The sequence below is a fragment of the Dermacentor silvarum genome, chromosome 8 (assembly GCF_013339745.2).
Source record: "Dermacentor silvarum isolate Dsil-2018 chromosome 8, BIME_Dsil_1.4, whole genome shotgun sequence".
Taxonomy (NCBI): Eukaryota; Metazoa; Arthropoda; class Arachnida; order Ixodida; family Ixodidae; genus Dermacentor; species Dermacentor silvarum.
The window spans coordinates 52,477,289-52,495,972 of NC_051161.1; the positions used below are offsets into that span (position 1 = coordinate 52,477,289).

The following is an 18,684-nucleotide window of genomic DNA, read 5'->3' on the forward strand; positions in this document are numbered from 1 at the left end:
CAGAAATCATTATAAATTCGCTGCTGTTTCCATTGACTTCGTGTGGTCTTCAATAGAAAGTCTGCTGAGATTAAATTGAATAGCTTATGGACTTGATGGGCCTATGCCGCACCTGGAGACCCTACGAGAGATGAAGGCCTGCGAGAGAGAGAAAGAAGAGGTTCATTCATGAAAGCCACAGACAGCCCACTTATCATTATCATATTACATATGGCATTATTTACGCCCATTCATTTCATTATAATATTACATATGGGAGCCCATGGGAAAGAAAGAAAAGTCTAGTAGTAGCCCGAAAAGCGCGCGCGCATTCTTGTATAGATATATATATATATATATATATATATATATATATATATATATAACAGGATGGGAAAGGCAGGGAGGTTAACCGGACAAGATTCTGGTTTGCTACCCTGCAGTGGGGGAAGGGTAAGGGGAACTCAAAGACGGAAAGAACAGCAGAGAGAAAAAGAAAGGAAACGAAAAAAAAAAAAAAAAACATAGGGAAGGTTGTGAACGTCCACGAGAACTACAGTCTCTCCAATAGGCCACTCGAACGTAAAAATCCTTCACTGTCTTGTGGTGTAACGACTGTATAGCGCACTTGTAGAAGCCATATATACCCTATTAATATACTCGGTAAACTGAAAATGCAGAGCTTTCGAAAAAAGCACCACCGCAGTCTGAGTCATTCCGTCGCAGCGAAGACCTCGACATTCCGGTCTCCTTCCGCGCGAGTCCCACGTTCGCGCTCCGGCTATCGGACCGCGGCACACGTCGATCAACGCCTCTTCGCCGACAGTTCACGACGGGCTGCGGGTGCACACGGCCGAGCGACGCTTGGCCTCGGTCCAAGGAACCGACGAAGCGTGTCTGAAGAGCGCGGCAGTTTACGAAAAAAGAAAGAAAGAAACTTAAACTGAAGAGAACCACCTCGCGAATTCCCCCGCTCGGCTGGCACTGGTGGCCCGAAGGACCCTGTTGACAGAGCAACGTGCACGACGCCAGCGTGTAAGAAAAGAGAATTCTGCAAGTGCGGAAGCGATGATTGGTCGGTTGCATTGCCCAGTTTGTGTTTTCCTTGATATATCGCTCTCCTTTTCTCATTCGGTTCGACTAGGCGCCACAACCCGTTTTGGATCCGGTTGGTCGGCAGTGCTCCGTCGTGTTTTGACACAGGTTCGGCGTGAGCGCGGTGAAAAATTTATGGAGCGAGAAAGCTTCTGTGTGTTTTTCCGGGTTTGTACTGCCGCGCTGTTTGCGGTGCACCTAGAGCGACGAGAAAGACAAGAGGAATTAAAAAAGCAACGGAGCAGCTTGGAGGGTCGTGAGACTCTCCTGCACCCGCGAACACTGCCCCTCAAAGCAGTTTCCTGAACGATCTCAAAAGCCCTCACTCATGTGTACCATTCGCTGGCGCCACAGTGAAAATGCTCCGGCCTGCGGGTTTCCGCTAAGCGAGCAGCGAAGCAAGAGCTTCGCTGTCAATACTCAGCATCAATACCTAGCCGTCAATACTCAGTAACGAGGAGAGAGACACAGAGGCTTTAAGCTGGCCATGACGCCAAATTTTCAAACCCGAACTTAACATTGCATGTTAAATCAACGGAGACAAGACACAAGCTAGGAACTTAAAAGGGACTGACTTTGTCCTCATTAGCTAGGCGAATCACTTTATAATGATTCATTCCGGGGACTTGCCCAACTGCCGTCCTCCTTTATGAAAGAATTGCTGGCACGTGCATAGGTTGCGCCTTTGTGTGTGTGTGTGTGTGTGTGTGTGTGTGTGTGTGTGTGTGTGTGTGTGTGTGTGGTGGTGTGTGTTGTGGTGTGTGTGTGTGTGTGTGGTGTGCTGTGGTGTGTGTTGTGGTGTGGTGTGTGGTGTGTGTGTGTGTGTGTGTGTGTGTGTGTGTGTGTGTGTGTGTGTGTGTGGTGTGTGTGTGTGTGTGTGTGTGTCGTGTGTGTGTGTGTGTGTGTGTGTGTGCTGTGTGTGGTGTGTGTGTGGTGTGTGTGGTGTGTGTGTGGGTGTGTGTGTGTGGTGTGTGGTGTGAGAGAGAGAGAGAGAGGAGCGAGAGAGAGAGAGCGCGCACCATGTCTGGTCAGCAGACCCCATCTTGCGAACGAAAAGAAGTATAAAGCAATGCAAAAGCCTGTAGAAGAGTCGTTAAAAAATTCTTAAAGGGACACTAAACATAAACATCAAATCAGTTTAGACTGGTAAACTATTCTATCAAGCGTGTTTCACCTAGCGGATTCAAAGAGAAACAGTGAATTAGTTTAGGCTGATAAAGTGTTATTTCAATAGTCTACTTTCGTTAATTTAGCCGTAACAGGTCGAGGAAATGAAAAGGCAATCTTCCTTTTTTTTTCATAGGGCAAAGAAAGTTACGAGTTAAAAAGAACGAAGGTTTACGTCGTAAGTGCGGCCGCGCGCGTACGCATGTATAGTCTCGCTTTCATAATCATCATCATCATCAGCCTATATTTATGTCCACTGAAGGACGAAGGCCTTCTCCCTGCGATGTCCAATTTGCAGGAATCATAGGGGAAGTAGCGGCTGAATACTGCACCAGGGAGGCCAATTCCTGTTCTGGTCTCGCTTTAGTCACACTTAAATGCGCGCATTACCAGAGCGATCGCAAAACGGGATACGTTAATTCAGCTCGAGAGATGCGCGACGTGGGATTTGCGCACAGAACTCAGGTTGCCGTGAAGGATTCGCATTCTCCGTTATAACGAAATCCGCAATAACGACGCTTACTCCCTGTACGCCCGACCACAGTCCATCGAATATTATTGCAATAGCAATTATATGGACACTCCAGGCGCGGTTTCCGCCGTAGTCGTCGCCGTGATGTTCCGTATGAAGTCCAGGTGCGGTAACACCGTGGTCGAGCGCTGTATGCTGTAGGTGGGGGTGAAAGCGTGCAATGATGAACCGAGGGTGGTGGCTTGATCTGGAACGCGCAAGGGAGGAAGGCGGGGAGGAAGAGCACCGTCTTCCACCGCGCGCACGACACCGAGGGGCGCTTGAGGGAGGGGGGGGGGGGATACTCCGGCGGCGGCTGCGTATGACGCAGCTGAGCGATCCCTATCTTGAAAGCAATCTGCGATAGGTACAAAGTCTAGGTGCGCCGAGGGCTGATGGCTTCATGTGCGCTGTGCTCTCGCCGCTTAGTTCGCGTTCAAGCGAGAGGCAGCACGAAGGTCAATTCGCTCGCATGCTGCGCAGTTTATCGAATGAGATGCGTTTACGTTTGCCCGTGCGCGCGTGACACTATGCTTTTAATGTAGTTAGTAGGAGAATCTTTACGAGTTTATACGATCTGATAGCATAACGTATCATGGTAGATAACACACGGGCATCCGGTAACACAAGCAAATACTAACAAAGATAATGGATTTAAGCCGAGGTTACACAACAGACTGTGCCTTCCATTCCACATCGCCCTGGTATCCCACCCACACGGTTCACCATTCGCACTCCCAGTTCAGTATCACGCGAGTGCATCAGTTACTGATACCGTTGCAAATGTCCCAATTTCAACGCACCATCCGTCCTCTACTGCGTTTTTATTCCTTTGGCACCCACTTTGTTTTTGTAGTAGACCAGCGGTTATTACGAATTAATTACTTAACTTGGGCCACGATAATGTAATTACTCTATTCCAATTTCCTTTTCGTTTCGAGCATCGCCAGTGGTCCGAAAGACGTTCTACCTACGTTTTCACACGGATCGGCCGGTCGTGAGCGGTGGATGATAAAAAAAAAAAAGGAATAGAATCGAACGTGATAAATCGCTACATTACACCGGCCCGGCCAACCACTTCATTTCGACTATGATATCGGCTACACCCGTTTCCTCTCGGAGACTGATCCATACCGCAGGCATGGGATAGACTAACTGGATATTAGTAGGAGAGGCCTTTTTCCTGCGGTTGGATATAGGCATGATGATGACGACTCGGTGCATCACGCCAGCACATTCCGAGATAGCAGACCTGTGCGCTCTTCTTTATGGCATCATGCTACTTGGACCGATATTTCCACTGCCAAGCACGGCGTGACGAAAGCGATGACGTCAAAATCGCACCGGCTTACTCGGAAGCGTAGCATGACGTCACGGATCGAAGTGCATCGGCCTTGTGCTATCTAGGAGGCGTTGGTAAGGCCAAGCCGCCAAGGTGTTCGATCACCCCCACTCGTTACTATGTGGTTCGTTGTGAGAAAGGAAAGGTTGGAGCTATCTTCTGCAGCCCTTGAGGGAGCACGGCTCGGCGCCAGTGCACTCGTTGACAGTGCAAGATCTCGGGACAACCTCCGCCTCCAAAACCGCACCGCAGCAGCGCCTCCGCGCTCCGAAACATCGTTCCCATAGTTCTCTATGTCTCCCCCAGAAAGGTGACGCCATGACGTCACGGTAATGAGCTAGCGTAATTGGTTGGCGCACCTATACAAGATTATACAAGTTCTCTTTGGATATGTTTGCCGCTGAATTCGCAGGCTGTCACCGACTCTTTTTTCTGAATCGCGAAGCAGGAAAATGAAACGTGCGTCGTGTGAATTTGAATGCAAGCGTCCGTTTGTCAGCGCGAGCTGACAAGTACACGGAATAGCAAAAGGCCTGGAGAGACCATATACATAAATTCCACGCGAAATTTCGCCTGCGCATGCTTTCTAGGGAACAAACCACTTCGGGCGCGCACGCACGAACATAAAAACCTTGTTACACGTCCGTTAACGTCAACAGGGCGGCACGCCACTAACTTGAATGGTTTAGGCGCACATGAGTAATTATCCTTACAATATGCCCTTTCCCTTCTTCTACTATATAACGTACTTTTTTTTTTTTTTCGGGTGATATAGTACGAGCGCGTTCGTTCACGTATGCGCGGCGCGCATTACGAAAGGATGGCAGTCGTCGGCAAAGGCAGCTAAATCACAAGGGTGATTCAGCTTATGGTCTGACATGAACTAATGCATGATTACGATGTGGGTACCCTGCAACCTTGCTGGACACGTTAGCACGTCAACCTTGCGCAACCCCCCCCCCCCCCCCCCCACACGTTAGCACGTCAACCTTGCGCAACCCCCCCCCCCCCCCCCCCCCCCCCCCCCCCCCCCCCGCGCACGCGCGCTCACACAAACACACACGTCTTCTTTAAACACTGTCTTCTCCCACCACTACATGCATACATACACACGGAAACACACTTAGGTTTTAACACGTTTCGCAATAATCAAGACAATCTCCCCTCTTCTTCACTTTAATTTGTCCGGGACCAAATGTATGCAAGAAACAACTAAATTTTGTAGCAACGTAACGCGCACTGCCCTTCGGGCAATTAAAAAAAAAAATTCAGGCGCCAGAATTCTCGTGGTTCCAAGCATTTTCCTCTAGTCAGCACGTCGGCCACCTCATAAAAGCGAAACCCACAGAACTAATCGATAGCGGCTGCTGCTCAGCTGTTCCGAGACGATGACATGTCAGATGCGGTGGTCGGAACTCCTGATGTTGAGTCTCCAGACGTCACGGTCTTGCGTTTCGCTGTGACATCTGTCACTTCACAGATGCGTCTGCGTTTATCCGCACGGGTGCCTTCTCTGAGTGCAATAGAATATTGAACAAAACCAGCAATTCGGGCTCGCCAACCGTAGGACTGAGAAGACGACCAACACAAAGGTCGCAAGAACGAAACGCGCGCGCATTCTCGCAACATCAAAATCAGGTTCGCGTTAAGACAACTTTTACGGAGTACAAAACACAAAACGACAAGATCACCAATGCAAAAAGCCTAAAGTGAAGTTAAACTAGAGCTTCCTAAGATGCAGGTCCTGGCGCACGACGTAAATGACCTAGAATCACAGCCATAGCGAGCGGCCAGCAGGGCCTCGGCAACAGCCCAGCTGTGCTTTTGTTTGTAGGCAAAGCGGCGTCAAAACATAGCGTCACTCGGCTCTGATTCATTGATAGTCGCTTCCTAGTACGCCTTTGAGAAGTCTGCTAGGTGCTGGCGATTGCTCGAGTGGTAGAATAAAAATTCCATCACATACCTGCAGATTTAGGGAGCCTTTTCGCTTGCGAACGTAGTGAGCTTCGCTGACAGATGATAATCCTCGATGCTTTTTTCACGACCCCAGAGTCCGTTAGCTGCGTCGTTAGCACAGGGAAAGCGTAGTAGCAGAGTTCCGATCCAGAGCGCGGGGCTCACTGTCAAATCAAGTCACACACATCACACACACATTCACCCCGTGTTACAAAACCTCTCACGCACGGAAAGGCTCTCTGTTTACGGTGAGAGGTCACGGACGGACCAAAAGAAAAAGCCACATAAGGCGGGTGCTGCCATCTAGGAGAGAAAGAGAAGGATTACTGCGATCGTACCGCCATCTCTTAGAATCTCTGGAAAATGCGAAATCACTGTTACTGATGGATGCAAGTAGCGCAAGAAATCAAAATCGGAGAATAGGACAAATTTTGATCGTGCATTTTAAAAGAAACTAGCGGCTGTTAGGTTGATTTTTGGATTACCACAATTCTAGCGTGGTCTCCACTGCCATACCAAGAATTCCTTAGAAAGAAAAGCGACGGCGGTCGAAAGCATACGCCGACAACAAAAACAAAACACGCTCGGTCTCCGTACGCGGCAGCCGCCCGGAGAGTGCGTCGGCACCGTTCTTCGGGACTAGTTTTCCTAACCTAAATTTCGGGAGCGGCTAATTCCTGCCAGGTGGACCGGGGAGTAAGTGTCCACTATAGGTCCAGTTCTTGTCGCTTTCGCGCTGGCGTGGCAGCGATGTGCAACGTGTATTTCGCGCGACTGGCAAGGTAAAAGGTCCTCCCACCCATCCCCTCTATCACGCCGTCGTCGCGGCGGTGTTTTCCGTTGCCTGCCTTCCGGTTGCCATGGTGATGCGGACGCATTTGCTCGAAAGGAATTGTTTGCGGCGTGCGCTACGGATTTTGCTTGCACTCTTCAGGCTCTTGAGAACCGGTGTGGTACCGTCGCCAGCGTTTGGTGTGCCTGCTTGGCAACTTGCTCGCTGGGTGTGGACTAACCGAGGTACTGTGTGGGATAGCCCATCCTTTCCCTTATATGGGCAGGCGTCTAGAATTCGAGCGCTTTCTCTGGCGGTCGTTAATGTGTCTCCGCTCGCCTCGGCCTCGCCTTGGCATGAAAGCGACTGCGTTGTCTCAAACGCGCGTGCTCGTCAACTGCTGTCCTGTCTTTGCCGGCTGCCTGACTAATGTGCATTGCTGCGAACACTGCTCGGCCGAGACTGAACTTCGCATATAACGCTACGTTTCGTGATCACGACTCCTTCGCCTGCAGTATACCGCTCTGCCGGTGGAATGCGCGATTTGCATCTCGATACGTCAAAAATCGATCTGCGTGGCACCATTTTACTGCGTCATCCTGTTGTGCCTGAAGCCTGCCAGTTGACTAACCAATCTTTCTCTCTCTCTACACGTAATCCTGTTAGTAATTCGTGCCCATTGCTTCTTGCAGCTGTTTCACTGTGCAGCATGTGAGCGACACGCCGAGCAGCAGTATGGAGGATGTGGGTGAGTTGATCGCGATTCATTACCTCAACATTGCCAATATTTCAAAGTATAGTCTTTCTGGTGAAGTCTTCGTGAGAATGTGCATATTTATATATACTATTGTGTATATACTATAATATTGGGTTTGTAATGTTAGCATCACAGGGGAGGGGTACTGATATAAAGCAGAGCGTTCATGAATTTTAATGGCATCTTTGCATTACATTGTACGCCAGATATGTTGACTGACACAGATGCGAAAGCATAGGCTGTGCAAAAGCTTTTTCAGTTTCAGCTTCTGCGTAGATTAAATTTGAATGTAGTTCCTTTCATTCTGGCAATCACATAATTTCAATTTTGGCCCATCACATACATGTTTCGTTTAATCTACAACACAAATTGTGCTTGCATCTCTACAGCCTCAACGCAGTCAGCGCTAACTCCATGTTCAATATGCGGGAGAACGTTTCGTCCTGATGCTTTGGTAAGTTCTTATTGGAACCAGTGACATCAAATTTGCACTCGTTTGCGGAGCGTTCATTCATTCGGGATATTTTTTCTATTACAGTAGTCTCTGCTGATCCATGAAACAGTTGTGTGGCACTTTCTGTTCTGTATTTCAGGCACGGCATGAGCAAATATGCCTCAAAACTAAAACCAAGCCACGCAAAGTTTTTGATTCTTCAAAGCAAAGGATTGAAGGAACAGAAATCAAGACTGCACCCAAGCGGCCATCGCCTACACCAAAGGTGACTAACGTGGCTTACTATTGCATAGTCTTATCAGAAGTGATACACTTGTTATGAACATCACACATGATATTCATTCATTTGTTTTTTTCGAATCATTTATTTATAAGCAACTTAGCATTATGCTAATTACTCAAGGGAAAGGTGAAGTATTAGGATCCTTCATAACCCAGTAGCACACCCAGGATCTCTGCCAGGGGGGGTGGGGTTGACAGTTTGCCAATACCATCTAAACAACACTAATTTCGATTTCTTCACGGGAAATTGTCAAAAAATCCGCTTTTTGCGAGTGTGCAGACGATTGCATGTCTTACATCTTAGTTGCAGTACTCAAATGCGGAAGGCACAAAAAGAGGTTAAACGAAAGGGCGGGGGGGGGGGGGGGGTTACAACCCCCCCCCTTTCGGTGCGCCACTGTCATAACTGCTGTATGGCAGTTATGACAGTCATAAGGCAGTTAAATCACACAAGGTAAGGTGCATTAACTGAGAAGTACAACTTGCATTACCGTACATGGAGATAACACAGCTGTTGCTCAGAAATGTTAACAAATTAGTGTTGCCAAAGCCGTTCATCACACCTGCGAATCATGTTTTTGCAAATAATAATGAGAAAGCAAAATAGTAAGCACAGAACATCATTTTGTGAAGGACAAGTTGTTGCATCGTTCAAATTTTTGCACAGCCTCCTCTTTTGGCAACGAAGCAAAATTCCAGCATGTGAATGTTTTACGACTCCCCCTTTCACATATTATTGCCAAACGTCTCGCTTTGTGCACATTTGTTGCTCTAGCATCCTTTTCTTGCTTCTGCGCTTCACTCCGCAGCCAGGAACATTTGCCAAGAACCATTTGTTTCTTTTCAAGTAAGCATCAATCACTCGAAGCTGTTTCTCAATGTTTTCTGTGTTTTTCATGTGGTGGCAATACACCTGGCATTTTCTTGCTTGTCATCCACGTGTCCCTTTACAAGAAATGCCATACGTTGTGTGTTGGCATATTGCTTTCTGTCTAGGTTGTGCTGAACTCAGAATGGTGACACAAGTAAATGCTTATGTTTATTTCCATATTGTAGCTAAGGAAGGTTTGTTTCCATGACACGGGCAGGCTGTTTATTTAAGCATTAGTTTTCGTACACCATGTTTTGATGCTGCTTAATATTTTTTTTATGACTTTCACAATGATTCACACTTTCTTTGTGCTTGGGAGCCAAGGTCTATTGACAGATTGGTATTCCAGAAGAAGAAATGTGCCACTTTTGCCGAGAATAAATATCTACTAAAAGAAAGAAAAGATGATAAACATCAGAAAGGGATGACACCACTGCTTTCGAAATGCAGATCCAGCTTTTGCTGACGTAAGTCATCCTTGCAGCAACTTGTCAAGGTTAGTCAACGGACAATACTGAAGAACAAATTATGTTGCACTTAAACACGAAAGAAATTACAACTTGACTAAATAAATTGCATTTGTCAGCAGAATCTGCTCACAGCAACCTGTCAGGGCAATTTTTGGGTTCATGACACCTAATCTGTGCTACTCTTCAACTCACAATTGACAAGAAAGTCTGGCAGAGCATTACTTTTGTAATTGTTGTAGCAGTACAAAGTTCTTGTGCTGCAGCTATGTATTGATGAAGTCTGCCTCCATTCTCGAGTGATATAAATTGACGATAAGACGAACTGTCATCGACTGCAAGATTTTCAGTGACTGGCTCACCTCTTTTCTCGTAATGAATGCCAAGGGACGTCCAGGAGTATAATCAGCGACTCTGCATAAACCAAACCTGCTAACGCTTGCATTTATTTATTTTATTTATTTATTTTTACAATACTGCAGGCTAAAGGTGTGGGCCCTTGGAGGAGGGGCTTCAAAGAGTTGGTACAACAAGCACTGGTGTAAAACAGCTAGACAGTAGGGCATCACAAATCATCGACAATGTTAAAAATTTTAGTACATTGTGACACAGCTATGAGCACCTGAATAATCGGGACAACTGCTTCGAATTTTTACAGCTCTTGCAGAAAGGGAATAGTATAACTATAAGACAATAGTACAACACAGCAGTAGAGCACAACAATTAGTACCTGGTTAACTGAGACAATGAATGCTACAAAGAAAAAGGCAGTAGTTAAAAAATATAAGGAGAGAAACCAAAAGTGACACTGCATGTTATGACGTTATGTCAAATGAATTACTGTTATGAAGCATACATAGTGGCAATGCATTCCAGTCTGTAATCATGCGAGAGAAGAAACAGAACGTAAATGTGTTAGTTCATGCTCTAAATAGCATTATAATTCGGCATGGCGATGTTGGATTAGCCGTGACATCAAAAGTTTGATCTATGGATCAGGGTTTAAGGCGGGGTGGTTGTTTTTCAGGTGAAAAAAAACTTTAATCTTCTCATTTTGCGTAATCTTCATATTTTGCGATGTAGCTGAAGTTCCAAAATTGTATTTTGCTGCATCAGAGTAGTTGGGGAGTCAGTCATGCGGTGTTTAGAAAAGACGAAGCGGATGGATTTCCATTGAATCGTTTGCAAAGTGCCAATGTTTTTCTCAGTGTGTGGGTCCCAAATGATAAAAGCGTATTTGACATAGCTAATCAGCTATGAATCCACTCCAACTTGTCCACCTATCTGTCCACTTGTACTTTTAGTACCTTCTTCAGTGCCTATGAAATTGTTCCGTTAAAGCACGATGCTGCATTTTGGTGCTGGTAAAATATGCAAATGCTCATGTATTTACATTTATCAACCAGTTCAACAACCTCAGGTGGTCAAGATTCTGGTAATACAGAGCCATTCACTACAATGTCTCTCATAGTCTGAGCTCTTCTTTGGGACATAAGATGCCGTCAATCAAATCAGCAACCACTTAGTGCCTCTTTTAACTCTGTGATATCTTTTGAAGATCTCTGAGCAACAAAAATTGTTTAAAAATTCTTTTTCTTTCGTAATTTCGACTACTTTGCACCTCTGTCATATCATCCTGGAACTTGAGTATTGCAAAACGATTCGCCCCTGCAGCCAAAGCCGAAACCCAGGACCAACTGGAAAGAGAAGCATGAGGAGCTCATCCGGACAATTCGCGCCGCGCGGGGTGAGGATGTCGGGCCGTCAACTGACGCAGCTTCAAATGGCAGCCGGCCAGCAGTGCCTGCAGGCAAGTTCACTGCCCTCCTCCCGCTATTTTCATCCAGTCACCTTGCACAATTTGCAAAGTTTGCCAAACTTTTCTGTTTCAAGATGTGCAGATTGCTTGTCAGTCTGTAGTGCATTTCCTGCTTGGAATGAGTGACATGTCACTACCAAACGTGGACTGTAATGGTGGAAATCCCAAAAACTGTGCCATTACTTTATTGCTGAGTTTCTGTTTTGTTTTTGTTTTGTTTTTGTTTTTCATGCTGGGCCTGCTGCACTGTTTCCTGTGTACATGCATGCATCTTTATTGAAGTTGGTGTTCTTACGTAGAGCTTAAATTCAGAATGCGAAAGTTAATGTTTCAAGTTGACTGCGGATGCTTGACATTCCCAGTCGTCATTGTAGGGGACCACTTCACGCCTGAATAAAGCTTAGCAGAGGATGTGGAGAAGAGTTGAATGTCATTTGCCTACACCGTTTACGCTAGCATGTAGTATAAAGAGTTCTGCCCATCTTCCACGCTGTCTATTTTCATTCCTAATTATTGCAAACCAGAATATATTTATGCTAGCTACTAAGGCTCCAGTTCAGAGTGCTGATACACTTTACCGTATGAGGGACTATTACTGGAAAAAATATACACTGAATTGTCATTATTTTTGTTAAGACAGCTCAAAACATGCCCCAAAACAAACCATGTGACTCTGTGAATGCAGTAAGCCGAAACCTGCTCATAGTAAGTAACACTGGTTACCCTAATCATGGCTCTCAACAAAATTTGTATAATAGGAGTTTCACGATGCTTACCGTAATATCCCGAGTCGTCGTATTCCCCCAAGATTAGGCAAATGGTCAGAATAATAGGAATGGAAAATGCCTTATTGTAAGGCCAGAAGGACTTCATAAGCTTATTGTGAAGAATTAACAAGAGTGAGCCATACTCAACATGCTTTGTAAGCACATGCGGCGGCACGTGTTTGCCATATATTACTAGCAAAGGTGTGCCTCCACTGAGAACACAGACAGGCTAACAGAAACGCAACCTAAGGCCACTGCACGCTTCATTTGGTGTGCATGGATAAGCTGTGGCACAGTTTGGTATGCAAAGCTTTTGTGGGATGGGTCATATATCTGTGTGTTTTGGGGGGTTTGTGACAAAAAGTCAGTGGGCGGCATCTCAGTGATGGGTGTTGTTGTAGTCGTGCCTCACCTGTTCCTTGTGCCTCCAGGATATGTGGAGTGCCCCAGCTGCAATCGCAACTTCAGCGACCGTGCAGCTGATCGACACATTGCGTGGTGCCAAGAGAAAAATAGTCGCATACCTAAGAGTCCAGCCAGCGCTGAGGCCGTGGAGAGGCTCAAGGCAAGGACTAAGGTCAGTGGTGGTCTCGTAGACTGCGTGTGCCTCATTGTTAAATTTGGTTGCGTCAAAAGGGCTCCACTTTAATTTCAATAGCATCACAGCTTTTGCTCCAAGTTCATTTTCTGTATCTTGCGGAGGCAATTGCAAAAAGAACTATTCAAATTGTTGCACTTTAATGGAAACCGTTCAACCATTAAATGTCCAGGCTTGATCTGATAATTTTCAGTCTGGTAGCCTCATTCAGCTGACTTTCCTGCATTTAAACCTTCGGAGTGTGTAAAATTGGTTTTTGTTATCTGTGGTTCAAATTTGACGATGTCCAGGGCTATTTCGCCGTGCAGCTAATTATGCTCTCCACACGGAGACGCTAAGTACAGCTGCACGTAATCACGGTTTCACCGGTAGTGGGTTCAAATTTAAGCAAACCATTTGACACCTCTGTCACGTTAAATATTTATCAACTGGCATTACCTCATTGGCTGGCTCTATAGAGATGATCTAGCATGACCAGTATGGGCTGCATGTTGACATTTGTATGGGTTCACAGAGCACCATTATTTGAGGCATAATACCAGTTCCTGCGTGACATGCAAAATTTATGCTGATTTTCTTTCAGTTGGTTGCATGCTTTTTAGTCAACATTGGTGTTATATATCCTCTCACACTGACGTTGCCCATAGCTGGCTTGGCGTGCCTCATAATCAAATCGTGGTTTTGGCATGTAAAACCCCATAATTGATCATAGCTGGCTTGATTTCAGCTGGTGTCAGCTAAGCTACCTCTTCTATGTCATATGGTAATCTGATATCACCCTACTGATATGGTTCCTCATATCTTAATATGTCTTTTGTACTGTGCATACGTTAATACAGGCTTCCTATCAGTATGGCATGATTTCCATACAGGCAGGTAAAATACAAAAAACTTACCGAATTACGAATTTATGTGGACTTCTTCAGTAGGGAAGAATCCCAGTAGCAATTAGCAATTTGATTGCATTAGAGCAGTAGAACTAGTGCTAAGGAAAGCAAAATGAAATAGAGGTTGCTAGAGGATCAAGCGGTGCAGTAAAATAGTTAACACACAACAAGGGTTATAGATATCTAGGAGATTTCTTCATGCTTCAGCAGAGTTAAAATAAACTGATAATGAAGATGATGGTATGCCTCCATTTGAGCGTGGATTTGAGCATGCTTGCTTACTAATTTGCCACGGATAGTGGAGCTCAAGATCCTATAACTGGCAGTCAGCCTTAACCCTTTATTGACGAGTGTAGCCTACAGGCAACATACCAGAAAATTTTTTTTTGCCAGGTTTCAGTGTTGAGTACGAAGTTTCCAGCTAAATGTCTTCGGCCAACAGTGAATGACAGGCAGCAAGCTTCATTTGTTGGTTTAGAGCAGGAACACGAACGAGAAAGAAGTTTGGCACGCGACTCACTGTCTTTTGAAAGCAAAGTCAGAGGAGACAGGCCGATGCAAGATATCCAACTGCAGTGGTGTCACACATGTGATGTAAAGCAAATGAAATATAAACCTATGGTTTACACATGATGAGAGCTGTCTATACGAATTAAGAACAAAGCCTTAGGTGGCTTGGGGTGAAGCCCACTTCGTTTCCTGCTTGGGGTTTTCTCCCTATTGCTGAAAAAATTTCCGCAAAATATTTCTTTCTTTTTGTTCATTATGCTTATTCTTGATGTGTTTTGTAGATTTAGATATTTTTAATGCCTTCAGAAACCAACTGCACATTTTTTACCATTGTTCATTTTTTTTAGCAATATACTAGGCTCTTCTTTTTAAACAATATCTGCTAAGAACAAAGAATTTTCTATGTGGCATGTTGTGTTCAGATTAATTGATCGAAAGTCCTTTACTAATGAAGCACAAGTCCTCTCTGGGGAGACATAGTGGTGTTGGTGGACTGAACTTAGTTCTCTAAATCCCATGATGTCATCTCGACCAAGGTCAGTTGACGAGTGATCAGTTGTGCCGAGGCTGTACTTGGTCAGGAGCGGGGTTGATCAGTCCTCCTAAGCCACCCTAAAGATTTATTTATGCACTACCTCTTTGCCTTCATCTCTCTGTCTCTATTTTATCACTCTATCTCTCCCTCCCTCTAGATATATCTATCTTTCTGTCTCTATCCCTCTTTCTCTTTGCTCTCCCTCTTCCTCCCCCAGTGTAACTACGGTCTTCTTGAATGTGTCCATTCCTCAAAAAAAAAAACTTATTTTAATAACTTCAATATTTGCCAACCGCTCTAACCAGTCACCTGTCTTTATATTTCGGTTGTGCAGTACAAGGTCCCGACTCCAGGCAAGAAGAATGGTGCCGTGAGCCCATCAGGTTCTCAGGGCTCAAAGGATGGAGGCAGCGGGGGCAGAGTTGCGGTCAACCGAAACCACCAGAGGACCAAGTCATCTCCATCGACGCTTGATACCAATGGGACGACTACAAACAAGGCAAAGAAGCCAACTATAAGGTAAGCACCGGAATGCTTTCATGGCCATTTACAGGGACAGAAATATGTGAAGCAGCAGTACAGTACTTTCAGATGTAGTAGGCATTGTTGATTTAGGGAGAAACTGAGAGATCATGTGGCAAAGTTGATTTATTTGCACAGTTGTCAGCAGTGAAGTAACTAAGAAAACCTTGTTATTGAGTAACCACCTTATTGTACAGTATGGTCCTCTCTTAAAAAAGGACACCCAGTTCAAGCTTAGTCATACATTACAGATGACATGTGACATGAAGGTGTGCAGGGCTATACTCGTATGCAGACGTCTGCCTAGTGCTTCACCGGGGAGCCTCCTTTTTTTTTTTTTATTGCGATAGCAATTATATGGACACTCCAAAGCAGATTCTGCCGTCGGCGTCGGCCGTCGCCATGAGGTTCCGTATGACGTCAACGGCGATGAAAGCGTCGCCGCACTCCGGACGCTGCATGTGCGAGTGAAAAGGCGCGAGGGACGCGTACTTTCACGGGGAGTGAACGCACGTCGGAGAGCAAACGCGCATTCAGCGCCGTGCTTCCTGAAGGGCTGCAGAATTAAGCGTGTCTTTTCCTCCTTTCCATATATAGAGGGTAAACGCAACTTTTTCCGTCGCGTGAAAGGCTGTGGGGGGACGGGAGGGGGGGAGGGAGGGGAGGCGACGTTTAGCCGCAGCACTAAATACGTATTTATATAAAAACGCCCCGCGTGTTCAGTGCGAACGCGGGCAAAACGTCGACGGCGTCGAAAACAGTTCTGCGCGTTGCTGGTGCTGCTTCATGTCCAAGTTTATACAGCTGATAAAAACTACTATCCTTACTCTGTATAGCTCTCTACTAATTTGCTATCGCAATTGGTGCTTCGCCTTTCGGGTGAAACTGCGCCAAATTTTTTGATAACGTTAAAGCAGTGTTGCTTGTATGTTCTCATTATTGCTGTTTCGGTGTTCCCTTTGAGGCGGTGATCCCGCTACAGCAGCACAAACACTTCATTTTTGTCACTTTTTGAGCAGCCATGGTGGCTCTTCTGCTTGTCATGTAACATTCTCATATATAGTGCCATCGAAAGGCTGAATGCTTGTAGGTTTCAGATATATATATTATAAATGACTGGATATTGTTGCGGGTTGGAGATTATTCCGCCGCTGCTGCCAGTTGTTGAGACTCGGGTAGCGTTTAGGCCGGTGATCCTTCAGCCAAAGGGATGAGTACGTCCGGGAGTAAGAGCGAGAGAAAAAGGGTTTATTCTACATATTTACAGTGGCTCCAAATATGGAAGCCCACTCCATGGGGGGAGCACTTTGAAAGTCTCAGCTCACTACATGTCTGAGCACATATCAGATCAGGTCAGGACACCACTGCACGCAAGGTGTCTCCTTATAAAACATCGGTCTTCCCTAGTTGACCCGACTAGGGAATCAGATGACCTTGATGCGGCCAATCAGAAAGGCCGTCTTGTTCGCTGAACTCCGCCTCTAATATCGCACCTTCGAAGCAAGGACGAGGCAATCCAGAAACAGGGAGTTGACACTCCTTCCACGAAAGTCGGTGACCTGTTTCTTGCCCTCCGACGGTCATCTTGCCAGGGTCGGCAGAATGGCCTTTGCACTAATCCCCGCGTCTGACGAAGGGTGGCGGTTGTAGTCGGTCGCTTCTAAGTGAGCGTCTGGACGACGCTGATGAAAGGGGTGGCATCGGGGGAAGCACCCAAAGAATGGGCACTGCCGAGTTGGGGCGCTTGTTTGCCCGTCTCGTCGGTGTCTGGCACTGTCGCCGTCTGGACGACGCTCATGAAAAGGCCTGCCTCGATGGGAAACAATCAAAGAATGCGCCCGGCCGTTTCGGGACGCAACAATATGTAAGCTTTAGAAATAAGTTTCCCAGAATAAGCATGAGATACATGGTTCTTGCTAACTGTGTTTCAGTTGTGACTATATTTTTAAAGCCTACCACACTCACAGCTTTGTGATTTGGGCTGTAACTTAAGGGCATATTTATCTATTTCCTGGACAGAGTTCAATAATGTTGGACTTTTTCTTTTGTGCAGTTAGGCATTCAGAGAGACAGAGCAATTGATTTTATTTACAGGAAAGGCAGAGATCTCAACCTGAGCTGGTGTGCTCTAGTCCGCTACTCTGCACTGGGGAAGAGGGAAGAGGAGTGAAAGTATTGAGATAAAGGATGATTATGAGAAGAGAGGAGGAGTGAGTGCTTATGCACATCAGAAAGCGGCCCTACTAGAGCCGCTCGTCTAGTTTTGTGTCATGCAGGAACTTCAACAGTGATTTCGTTGTCCTTGATAGTTGCACTGTCAGGTCATGGGCCCAAAATAGCGTCCTCCGGCAGAGGCTACCTGCCAACGCTGGCTACGAAATTGTCCAACGTTCTTCGCTTCGGCATATATGCTGGGCAATCACATAAGTTTCCAGCCTTTCAGGCAAGATGGCTACTGCTATTGGCAAGATGGCTGCCATGTTACCACCACCTTAATCATACTTTAACAGAGGACCAAGGTTAGCTCATGGGACATTGATTGGGACATGATCATGGGACATTGATTCATGCAATCATTTGCTTTGATCTCTTTGTGGGGCCATGGGCTTATTTTTATTTACAATGCCTGTTCATTCGTAACAATGTGATGGTTTGTTGCGGTGATGCTAACTTCCTAGAAAGTTGATCTTTGTCTCTGATAGAGCATAGACAACTTTTGCCTTTTGCCATGCAGGGCCACCACTACCTTATTGCCTACATGTGACTTCATGAGCCGCAGTGGCAGACATTGAAAGAAAGTTGTCACTTTATCTGGCAGCCCATGCACATTGATTATGGTAGGGAACATGTGGCACTCTCTAAATAGACCCCTGCATTTGGGCTGTTGGGCTGGCATTCTATAGCAGTAAAACAGGAGGCTGTGGTCAAAGTGGCTTGCTGTGGGGCTTGCCCACTATGTTCTCATCACTGATAACATGTGTGGCACTGTAGAATTATTAAGCTCCGTTTTAGCATTTAGGCAACTGAGAAACAAAACAGTGTGCTAGGCACTGAGGGTGGTGAGACAACTCTGAAATGGGCATGTTCGCCTATGGCTGGTGAAGCTTAACTGCTCCTGCATGCATCGTATGGAGGTACTGCAGGCGCATTGGTGTGGCAGTATAACAGGAAATGTGCAAATTAGTATTTGAGAGGCCAAAATGGCTTAATGTCTGCATAAAACACACTTATTGCATTGCGCTAACTGTGCATCCACGGTGGCTCAGTGGCTAGGGCATTCTGCTGCTGAACAAAACAACACGGCTTTGATTCCCATCTGCAGCAGCCACTATGTGATGGGGACAGAATACCAAAACACTAAACACTCATGTACCTTGCTTTGCATGCACGTTA

At 46.0% G+C, this 18,684-nt stretch overlaps 2 protein-coding genes across 4 annotated transcripts in view; one reads left to right on the forward strand and one right to left on the reverse strand.

Annotated features, from left to right (window-relative positions):
- Nucleotides 1–6,323, reverse strand: part of LOC119461226 (solute carrier organic anion transporter family member 3A1) — a 269,245-nt gene extending 262,922 nt beyond the window's left edge. For all 3 annotated transcript variants that reach the window (XM_049672088.1, XM_049672087.1, XM_049672086.1), the window contains exon 1: nt 6,058–6,323. The gene's annotated coding sequence lies outside the window, so the exon portion shown is untranslated. The remainder of the gene's footprint in view (nt 1–6,057) is intronic.
- The window catches only part of LOC119461227 (zinc finger C2HC domain-containing protein 1A-like), a 40,622-nt gene that overhangs the window by 4,527 nt on the left and 17,411 nt on the right, over nt 1–18,684 (forward strand). Inside the window, 6 exon segments of the mRNA XM_049672091.1 lie at nt 7,515–7,570; nt 7,969–8,033; nt 8,173–8,298; nt 11,328–11,463; nt 12,671–12,816; nt 15,104–15,288. Of these exon segments, the coding sequence (XP_049528048.1) occupies nt 7,515–7,570; nt 7,969–8,033; nt 8,173–8,298; nt 11,328–11,463; nt 12,671–12,816; nt 15,104–15,288 (714 nt within the window).